This window comes from Apis dorsata, unplaced genomic scaffold (genome assembly GCF_000469605.1).
Source record: "Apis dorsata unplaced genomic scaffold, Apis dorsata 1.3 scaffold_44, whole genome shotgun sequence".
NCBI lineage: Eukaryota > Metazoa > Arthropoda > Insecta > Hymenoptera > Apidae > Apis > Apis dorsata.
Window position 1 is genome coordinate 1,528,269 of NW_006263346.1, and position 12,234 is coordinate 1,540,502.

The 12,234-nt window shown below is 31.3% G+C and overlaps 1 protein-coding gene across 1 annotated transcript; it reads left to right on the top strand.

The window, feature by feature from the left end:
• Positions 1–309: 309 nt before the first annotated feature.
• Positions 310–3,159, top strand: LOC102673884 (G kinase-anchoring protein 1-like). Its single transcript, XM_006608782.2, has 7 exons — positions 310–472; positions 615–799; positions 1,262–1,327; positions 1,600–1,837; positions 1,922–2,179; positions 2,337–2,491; positions 2,578–3,159. Exons 2-7 carry the CDS (start codon positions 626–628, stop codon positions 2,608–2,610), a joined length of 924 nt encoding a protein of 307 aa, XP_006608845.1. The 5' UTR covers positions 310–472; positions 615–625; the 3' UTR covers positions 2,611–3,159.
• The last annotated feature ends 9,075 nt before the right edge of the window (positions 3,160–12,234 follow it).

A 12,234-nucleotide genomic window follows, 5' to 3' on the forward strand; every position in this document is an offset into this window, starting at 1 on the left:
TTTTAGTTTATATAAATATATAGTTCGTTATTACATTCAAATTAATTTAAAAATCAAAATTTTTGTTATATCATATAATTTGAAATATAAAAAAAATTTAATTAATTAATAAATAAATTGAAAATTATTTATATCATAAATCTGATAATATTTTTCAATTTTTTAATAGTGTTTAATATAAATCTTTAATATATGTTGATAAATTGTAATAAAATTTTAAAAAAAATTATAAAAAATTGTAATATTTGAAATATAAAAATAATATTTTGAAATATAAAGTTTTCTTATTTTTATTTCATCAGTTGGTCTTACTGTGTCGCCGGGTGAGTAAGTATAATTTCGATAATATTTTCCGCCAGAGGCGCTGAAGATTTGCAATAACGTTTATTGTTCGTTTCCGGTTTATGTGGTAGCTTAACGTCGTTCTTCATTTTTCGTTATACATCCGTTTATATACGATAAATATACACACGTAAGTCATTTGTACTATATTACATCGTTTTCTATATGATACACGATATAATAACACACAATCTGACGAACATTAGAACTTTTATGACTATAATGATACCGGAAGTTCTGTAGTTTCATTATCAATACATATGTATATTCAGAGTTCACAGAAATGGCGACTGCCGTGCCGTCGAGATTCGCAATTCTCAGCATTGATGATGATGATTGTAAGCCGAAGAAAACCCAGAAGAATGTTACTACTGGTAAGGCAAATCAAAAATCTAAAACCAACAAATCGAAACAGCAACAACAACCAAAAAAGGATGATAAGAAAAAACAAAATAAGGTATGATGTGTGTAGTCTTTGTTGTTTTTTTGTTTTTGATTAGCCGGTAAATGTCATAGTATGATCATGGCGGGATTTTTATGTATTTCGAATTAAACTTGAATATTGATTTTAACTTTCAATGTAATGTTTAGTAAATAATATAATATATTTTAATATATTTTATTATATAATTTTAATATATTTTAAAATATATATTATAATGATATATAATATCAATAAAAATGTATAATAATGATATTTTAAAATATATATAATAAATTGATAATAATTTCCTCAATATTTTGTTAAAATGGAATTAAGATATTTTCATATTGTATATTTTAGAAGTAAATGAATTTTTTAATATTTATAAAAAAATAATTATTATGTAATAATAAATAAAAATGTAGAAAAAATATTTTGTTTTTATTTTTATTATTATTTTTTTATTTATTTTATATTTTTTCTTTATTTATATAGGGAAAAAAGAAAAAACCCAATAATGAAAATCAACAATGGGAACAATGGAAACAGAAAGATACAATGGTAATGTATAAATTATTTATAATATCTTATTTTTATTTGCCATTAGCTTAATGAAATTTTTTTGTAACTTTAATAAAATAAGTTTTTATCTGGACATTTTCATACAATGACTCCCAACGAATTGTATGTAATAAGGACAGCACAGGCTTGACTAATATGTGTGAAAATTATAGTTTAGTTTAAGATATAAATTTTAAAGCTAAGATTTTGTTTCAGTAGTGACATATTTATAAGTGTTGTGTGTTATCACGTCCAATTGTGATTTCCTTAAGGCTGTCGAGGAAACGTTTGAGCAAGAATTACATCAAGCCATCTTACTATCAAAGTTGGCTTATGAAGAGCAACTAGTAAGTGCAGCTAGGTCAGAAAAAGAACAAGAGTCAAATAAGAAATCAGGGAAAAAATCAAAAAAGGCTACTATGTCATTGGAGGAATTCAACAGTATGGGATCAAATACTACTACTCAAAATACAGTATTACCTCTGGAATGCAGTGATACTAAATCAAAAGGTAATTTTATATTTTACTGTAGATATGTATATAAGATATGTATATAAGATAATAAATTTAATAAAGTTAGCTATGATTTTATAGATTTAGACACAGAATTTTTTGAAAGAGTGGAGAAAGAAACAAAAGAAGAAATTACAAAAGAAAAAGAAAAGGATATGTTGAAGGCAAGATTAAATAAAATTGATGATGATATTACATCTGCACAATTAAAGGTAGAAGTGGAAAAACGTGATGAAATTATTAATGAATTAAGAAATCAAGTAGAAAATTTAAAAGAAGAATTAACACAAGTCAAAGAAAGAAATAAGAAATTGTATCAAATATTGTCTCATGGAGAAAGTAGGTTAATAGTTTTCTTATTGATAATCTAAATATATATATATGTTATTGCTATATATTTATTAATATATATAATTTTATATATTAATATATATATATATATTTATAATATATATAATTTTATTATAGTATTTTCTATTATTATTTTCTTTTTTAGTGAAAGATAAAGCGTCAGTATTAGCTGAAGTAGCAAAATTGCAAGAAATACGAGATGAATTAACGTCGGAAGTAGCATCTTTACATGCACAATTAGAACAAGAAAGATCCAAAACACGTACTTCTAGTACTGATGTCAAACCATCTAAACAAACTGTAAGATTTTTTTTAAAATCATATTTAAAAAAAAATAAAATTAATTAAATACAATATTATATTATAAAATATATTTATTTTTTTAGAATAAGAAGAGGCCCGCTAGTGAAAATGCCTAAACAACAAGATTATTTCTGTTGATTCTAAAGTACTAAACCATTGTGATCTATAAAGCTTAATTTACTGCTAATGATTAATCAGTTAACAGTCTCAAGACTGATTCGTAATCAGTAAAACTTAAGATCTCATGAAAATACATATATTATATATTTGACTTTGAAGCACATAAAACAATTTTTTAAGTAAATATTTTTTAAACACATAGAATGTTTACTCAATGAAAACATGATCATATTTTTCTAAACTGCATATTTTTATTTATAATTCGAGTTTCATTTCATCATAATAAGATACAAAGATGATAGTTCCCCTTTTATTTAAACTCTCTTATACCGTAATAGTTAAACTTAATTTCAGTCAAGTTTAATCAGGAAATTAGTGTAAAACTACTTTCAATACTGAAACTTGACAATATAAACAAGTATCGTTATCTTCCAAATTTTGTGCGGACGTACATTAGTGAGTATATATTATCTAAAGTATTTTGTAATAAATATATTCTACAGCATTCTTGTTGATGTTAATAATTTCCTCAATATTTTGTTAAAGTGGAATTAAGATATTTTCATATTGTACATTTTAGAAGTAATAACATTTTATTATGCGTGAATATTCGTAAATACAAGATATTAAAAAAATTTTTTCTTCTATGAGACTGAAACAAAATTATATACATAAAAGTAAAATTTCAGGTTCTAAATGTAAACCATATTTATATACTATTATGAATGTATTAAAACAAATAACGAAAATATATTTTTCTCACAAAATTATATTCGACATTTAAAATTTATTTAACAAACTAATAAAAAAATTTTTACTTTAATATTATAATTTATGCTTATTATATGACATATATAACATTGATTCTATTAAAAGTTAATTATTAATATGTTTTTATATCGAACTTTTAAGTTTAAATAATAAATATTTATTTAAGAGTTGATATTGGTCTTTTTTATATTAAAATATTATATAATAAGAAAGATCAATATACATTTATTTTATTTTTATTTAAAAAAAAATATAATATAAAATTATTATGTATACAATGATATTTTCTCTACATATCTTTTACAATCTTTGATTACCATCATTTCTATGTACCAATTCTGTTTTTTTTTCGCTAGTAACATAGCTATTCGCGCGATGCTAAGCTTTATCCGGATTATACGTACCGGTGCATTTTTATGGAAATTTTTTGTTCATTTTTTCTGCCTGGAGTTATTCCAGGCAAAATTTTTTTTCGACTCGCTCTCCCGCTGGCTTCAACATTCAGTTCGATATGTTATACCTCACGTTCCAATTCTTTTTTCCGGCTTTGCTCCATTCGTTTCCGAGTTCACATAAAAAAAGAAAGAAAAAAATGAGAGAGGATTTGCATGTACCATGATAAATTTAAATACGCATTATATCTTTGATTAAAAAGAAGCTTAAGAGGATAAGGAAGTAAATTTTTATATTTTTTCTTTTCTTTTTAATATGCAAAATATAAACAAAAATCAAATATTAATTATCTATTAAATATAAAATTGAAAATATTAAAGAACAGTCAATTATATATGTTTATAAAAAAATATATATATTTTATATAAATTAAAAAAATATTATGTTTATTTGTTAGAAAATTAAAATGATATATCGAACTTGTAAATTAATTTTGTCAATTAACATATATGAAATTACATTTAAATGAAGTTCTAAAAAAATCTTTTTATAAACAGATATAATCAATGATTCGTTTAATTTTTAAAGGAAACTAAGTTGGAGGAACGAGCATCTATTCAGCTTTTGACTGGAATCTTGACCAATAAAAGTGGCATTAGCTCTAAGCGAACGCCTCATCTATAACTCGGTCATAGTCCTGTTTGCTACAAGAATAAAAGGTGAAAAATATAAGGAATATGGTTAGTGAAAGATACGACTGAAGATTAAATAAAAATTATATAAATATTTTTTATTGTTTATTAACGATGTATATGTAACGATATAATTATCACCACAGTAATAAAAATAAAAGAAAATATTGAAAAAAGTATTACATACTAAGATAAAAAAGAAAAATTAAATCGTATTAATTATGTAATAAAATATTTATTACAATATATAATATATTTACAATATTGCGATAATATTTATTTAAAATAAGAAAATAAAAAAATCATGTAATTATTTTTCTATAATTTAAAAGAAATACTTAATATAGATATAAGTTTTTTCATTAAATTTCTCCATTATCTAAATTACCATTAGAAAAATATAATAAATAATTACCTTTATATTTTTCATGATCGATTCGATCAGTCTAATTTTTTGCAGATATCGATGCAGTTTGAGAAGAGTTTGTTCTCCGATGAGTAAAAGTTTCGAAGCCGTCGCTGCCGAGAGAAAGGAAACTTGCGAGAAAAAGATGATTAGAGGAAGAGAGAGAATGGCAAAGGGTGGGTTTTAGGACGTGGGATGGTAAAGGGGGTGACAGTGGGGATTCATTATCTGACAGTCTATTGTCATTCCTGCGGGCTGAGATTTTGCTCGGGCCAAGAGCAGCATCTCTGGTATATGTCTGTATACATACTATGTACATGTATATGTGATATGCGATATCTGCAATCGGAAACGCGTTTGAAAAATCAGATATTTCCTTCGGTTCTTTTTCGCCTCGTATCATTACGATACGTTCCGAGGTCAAAGATCCTCTGTTGGACCAATTAGATTTTAATAATTTGCATGCAAGCGATTTTTATATTCGTAATAAAAAAAATGAATACTGTACAACAATTTTAATATATCAAATTTGAAATGACCAAGATGCATGATCAAACATAACCGCCTTGAATATTTTATACAATGTATACGTGTTTTTTAAAATCTTATTATAGAAAATCCTGATCGATATCCGAGATTAACGATATTTCGTTGAAATTATATTATACAGTATTATGATCTTACTTCGCTGGAAACTGTGCGCCATACATATTGTACGTATAAACACAATTTTGTCACGGTATTGTCGCGGAAAGAAGAAATTTCATATTCAGATATGAAGACAGCGGCCTACATTCTTTGTTTTATTTTAACAAAAGTAAATATATCCGCGGCGCGCGAAAAAGACGAACGGAAAATTAATCCAAACATTAGGCAGGAAAATTAAGGGGTGCGAACAAGGGGTTGGCACTCGTTATTACGATCTTATTCATCGCGTGTATCCACGGTGTCATTAACGCTCCCACGAATGTACTGTCGTTCGCGATATGAAGTATCGTCGCCTATGTCGGTCCGCAACAGAAAATTAAGACTAACGAGGAAAGCGTTTCTGTATCGTGAAATGGAGGGAGATCCTCCTTCCTTCCAGGCGAAAAAGAAGTTTCACGAAGACGATCTCGTCTTTCCACCAGGGATAATGAGATCCCAGCGACGCAAGCTCGATCGCGCCCTATCATTTTTCACTACTGATCCACCAGAGTATCTAACTCTCGGTAACATCGCGATCCTGCGTTTATCTTCTATATTTCCCTCCCTTATTTGACGCTGATATATACCGAGTCAACAATTTCTTCACTTATCCGTTTCTCCGTTCATCGATATCTATTTGATTCGTTGTAATAAGTTCGTTAAAAATTTTTCTCAATTCTTTCTTATATTTTTTCCAGTTGTTCCTTCTTTTTTTAATATAAATTTTATTTCTATTTGGATTAAATATATCGATATATCCGAACTAGATCAAACGTGATAAACGTGTTTGGAATTAATAAATAATATATATGTATAAATTAATAATGATTTTTAAAATAAATCCTAAATTAAAGGTAACTGTTTATAGTCAAATAAAATATTTACTTTAACAATATAATATTCAATATCGTATAAGTGTCATAATTTTAAGTTTCACGTTCGATATTCATTTAAATTCATTGCCAAAAAAAAAAGAAAAAAGAAATCAAATTCGTAGATTGCAAATTAATGAATAAATTAATAGAATATAGCATAAACAAGTCCCAATCTCATCATCATTTTCATGAAACATCCTTATCTAAAACAATCATCTTATATATACTTCATCATTCGAAACTTCCATCCATCCCCCCCTTACGATCCATCGATTCTCACGAAAGAAAAACCATCGACACGAATCCGTACCCTCCTCGTCACTTTCGCGAGATCAACCCTTCTCAACCCAACTCGCCTCCCCCCGGAGGGGAGGGTGGCCCCCTGAACGCGGAATATTTTTACATACGGCTTAACGCGAAAGCATGTCACTCATACGTGAAACGATTAAAGTTTTAGAAGTATCGATTCCGTTGGCGTTACCGTTGACAGACAGAGGGATCGTCAAAGAGCATAATAATTACTGTGCCCGCAGAGAAGAGGCTCAACCCTTTGTTCTATAGTCACTTTGCGAAAGGGGCTGCGCGAGGAGGCGAGGGGGGAGGAAGGGAGGAAAGGAGGGAGGAGGGGGACGCGGGGACGCTTTGGGGCGGGACAGGGCTAAGGGGGCTTGGGGCGGTGGTTGAAGAGCATCCGTTTCAGTCGCGCCATTATGTAATTGATCTGGGCTTTCCGTACGCGATGATCGTGTAATGCGTTTCACGTACTCGACGCGCCCGATTCCGCATGGATCCCTTTCTTTTTTTCTCTCCTTCTTTTTTCTCTTTCTTTCTTCCTTCCTTTCTTTTTTTTTTTTTTTTTTTCCTCCTCTCTCTTTCTTCTCCTCCTTTCCTCTCCACCCCTTTTTCTGCACCGCCATCCGCCAAAGCCCCCCGGAGGCGGAGGAACACCGTTACGCCGCGTGGATAGATTAAAAGGAGCGCGCTGGCAAAGGTGAGAGTCGGTGGACGGTCAAAGTCGATACTCGTTTTCGTATCAATGCCGCTTTTCGAATGGATCGCGCTTCCTCGAACCGTCGATAATTTTTGCTAAAAGGGAGATTTTTTTTTTTTTTTCCTCCTCTGTTTCCGACATATTCCGAGAGGACACGCCATACGAATATTCGAGGATACTTAGATACGAAGATCGAAATTATTTTTGGAGCGAAAAGTTGATGATGAACGAGACTTTTTTTTTTCTTTTCGATTCAATGGATGGCATTTGCAATTATGATAAATAATGGTAAATGAATTTTACTATTTTTGTTATTAGATCCGAAGAGTGAGATTGTTATAAAAATAAATACAAGGTCAGCAATTAGTACATATTAATTAATTATGTATACATAAAGAAATTAGATACAGATGTTAAAAATAATTATCGATGCTTGCAAATAAATGTGGAAACTGTTGTTGTTACATTACCTATATCTTTCATATATTAGCTTAATTAATCAATTATTTAGTCAATATATATATCAGATATTGAAGTGATTTAAATATAATTAATCGATGAAAAAAATGTGACCGAATGAGCGACTATATCTCTTCAAGATGCTGTTTTCAAACGATTCCTTAGAAAAAAAAGATCTTAGAGACTTCCCTTGTTACATTTCAAACTCTTTTCCAAATATTAATGATCTCTGTAATGATCACAGCAACGGATTCTTAATCTGATTTCACGTAACAAAAACGATGGTATTTACCCCTAATACATATATTGCATCCGGGACTTGGTTATAATTAACGAAAACCGCGGCATGCCAATACGATGATGGACACAATTAGAAAATGACTGGGGGGGTTAGCTGTGTACATTGAATGCGGTATGATTATCTACCCTGTCCATTATTCATTTTCATTTGCGCATTACATATGTATGCGTACACTCGATTTCGAAACTCGTAAAGAGAATCAATCTATATATATATATATATACACATACATGTATCGCTAGTGTTGGCGTTTAACTCTCTTACTTTTTCGCAATCTTTCTCTCCTCCCATTCCTTTCCTCCTCTTTTCCTCCTCCTTCTTCTTCCCTCTTGCGAATTAATCATTCATTTACATTCATTCCTTAATCGCCTGTTTCTTCCTCTTGCAACCCCTTTCTCACCCTCATCCGTGTGTTCATCGACGAGCACGCGCGCGCATCGGTGGTAGATATTTAATTAAAGTTGTTTGCACGGCCAAGTTCGGAAACTTTGAGAATAAGTTAGCAACCGGCGAAGGGGACATTTAATTGTCCTCGCGTTTAATGCGTTGTACGGCCCCGCCATCGTGTCACGGGAAGGTACCGATGATCGAGGGGGGAGGTTTTCTTACGTGTTCCGCAGTAGAAAGGAACGTGTCACGAAAAAAAAAAATATCTCGTCCTTAACCCATTTGCGTCTTTCGTGAATAATACGGTTTCGCCAAGGCGAAACGTTAATTTTACTTGTGAAATGAATACACGAATACACGAATAAATATACTTTTATCGGGAATAATAATACTTATATACATATATATATATATATGTATACACACATACACACAGGGGAAATTTTGCACGTCGTTTCGCATTCCTCCAAGCGACTATTACAATGCGACCCTCTTGCGTTTTACTTTTAATTTGCGCCGATATTGAGCGCCGAATCCGCGTTGTTTCGCGTCGGTCGCAATTATATACGAAACGGTGCACGCTTCCATTGAAATCGTTTATTTTAAACACGCGAAACATCGATGTATATGGATGTATTAATATAATGGACACTGGTCGAGGAGAATAATAAGTCTCTCCCTCTCTCTCTCTCTGTCTCTCCTCTCTCGTCTTGTACGTTTCATACGATGTAAAAAAAAAAAAGGGAGGGAAACACGCGCGCATTCGACGTCGCTATTTAATCGACGTTGCTCGCGGATTAATTACACAGTTAGTCGCGAAATATTTCCAGTATCTCGCATACGTTCGAAAGGTGTCTGCGATTACGTTGATTATCCTCGATGAAGATAAAATTCGTTTCTTTCAAGTTGCTCCGTTTCACGCGCTAATAGGTTCGCGGTGTTTCGCATACTCATGTTACGTGCGACGGTTTACAGACACGATTTAAAAACCGAGCTCTGTCGATGGATTTCATTTTCTCTCTTTTTTTTTTCCTGCCTTCTATCCCTTCTTCTTCTTCTTCTTTTTTTTTTCTTTCTTTATTTTACCAAGCGACACGACACGATTATACCAACCGATTAAAGCTTCATATCAAAAGCATTACAGATTCAGACGTATCCAGGTAAACGGGAGCGAAGATGAGAGAGAAAGGAAAGAGAAAAAAAAAAAAAGGAAAAAAAATTTCGCGATCCGGATGGAACGTCTCTTTGGAATATCAACGGGTGAAAGAAGAAATGTTTCGTTTTGATTTAAAAGATGAAGATGCTCGACGATGGAAATGGAAACGAAAATGGCGATAAATGATGCGTGTCGGTGTGGACAGAGCCTTAACGTGAGAAACGAGAGGCCAAGTTATCGCATAAACGTATTCGTGTCAAAAGCAGCTCCGGTCGAGACCCGAGTTATCCTCTGACCCCACTCTGTCATCTCGAACTTACTTCTCCTCCTCTTCGTATCACGGAACTGTTATTTTCGGCCACGGATTTCCATTTTCTTCCCCGATCGTCTTCCGGGTGAATGCTTCGATTGCTTTGTATGCGCATTTTCAAACGTATACGATATAGGTATATAATATAAATAAAAATATATACATATATATAAGTGTAGGAGGATAAGCAAAACATTTTTATAGAAGGGAAGAGCTAACTTAAAATTTTTTTTTAAAATTAATTTTTAAATATTACTAATGAGATTAAATTTTAGTTTAGTGCATATCTTTTTAGTTAAATTTTCTTCTGAGAAATATTAAAATATAATTTCTTATCAATTATTATAATCGTTTGTTACATATAATACGTGTTCGAATAATAATATCGAGAAATTCAATAATAATTAACCAGGGGAATTTTTTTCATTCAACTTAAACTCAATTTTGACCCAATCTAAGCGTAAAAATTCTATCAGAAGATGAAAATTTGCCGTGTTTTCCCGTTTAAAATAGATGAATGTTCGATAAAAAAAAAAGAAAAAAGACTGTCACGGTTTCTGCATACCTCAACATCGTAATAATACATTGTTGCAATGGCGCGTCTACTTCTACGAACCTCGTTCTATTTCCACGGAAATTCTCGAGCGCGGTGCATCGGTGCACTTTAAAGCCCGCGGTTGCATATTTCCTCCACCGAACACCTCACACTTGAGCCTTGTCACAATGAAACATCGGCCGCGCTTCCGCGGCATTGCTCACTCGCTGTCGCGAAACAAAAATGTTTCCATGAAGTTGTCGGCGTAATTAAGGGCACAGAATTCTCTGTCGATAAACTTTGTAAACCTTTGTAAATCGTTTAAATCGTTTAAATCGTTATCCTTAAATTCCCTCCCAAACGAAAGTTTTCACACATAAGTATTATACGCTTAATGTAATTTGGCATCGAATTTTTTGAACATTTGAAAATTTAAGTCTTATTAAAATTGTAAAAAAAACTTTGAAAAGTTAGTTGTAAGATAATATTTATAGATACTTTTCTTACACATGCTCAAAATATATATATTTTCGTTTTGATATTTTGTCCAAGTGGAAGTTTAATTGGTGTCGTACATTATAGATGTCACATGGGGCGAGGAAACGCAATATATATCTTACGTTTATGCAAACGCAAGAGAAAGCTGCTACGTGGAAAAGGAGCAAATATTTAACATGGAAAATTCATAGGAAAACGTGGTATCTTTCTCATGAACGTACGAATAAAATAGAATATAAATATTGTTGGCGTAAAATGGGAATTAATAGATAGAATCTGAAATATTGAAAAAACAAATACAGATGTAGTATATCTGTTCTGTGCAAATAATCATATTGATAGTATTCCTCCTTCGATAAGCGAAGTATTTGCGTGTATATGTTCAATCATTGATGATTGGTACGAGAGAATCATAAAAAAATTACTGGTTCAAATTCTATTATTGAATGCAATCATTTGCGATCATGTGTATTCGCATACGTAGAATGGCTGACCAATCGTTGAATGTACTACGCGTCGAGAACCAGTGAAAATTTCCTGCGATAATCAGACGCTACTTACGATGAAAAAGTTTTAGTTTCTTTGTCACGTTACATCTATTTTTAATAACTATATATTAAATTAGAATGTTAAATTAGATATTATTTTTTTGAATATATTATTTATTTTTATTTTAAAAAAGTTAAAAAAAAAATAAATAAAACATTGAAAAATTATAGATTAAAATAAGTCATTAGTCATTTAATTAACTTTATCAATTCGTCGAACGAATAGAATTTCAAAGAAGATAAGATTTCGTATAATAATATAACGAAAAACTGTTCCTATTCGTCGTAATTTATCCAACGTAAAAATTTCTTCGTTAAAAAAATATCGATAACTTCCTAATTAGCGTTAACGCGGAATCCGCGTTGCCGATGATTCAATAACTCGCTAAACGAAATACCAACTCGTGTCGGAAGCAAATCTGAAATTGCTCAACGCTCCCTTTCATCCGTATATCCGTCTCTTTCTCTTTCACCCGCCTCGTTCTTACGATCTCACAACATTCACCCAAGTCTGATCCAATAGTACGCGCACGACAGTAGAGACGATTATCCCCAAAACGTCGTGTACGTGGAACATGTGTGCAGCTAGTCCTCCCCCTCTCCCTCCCCCC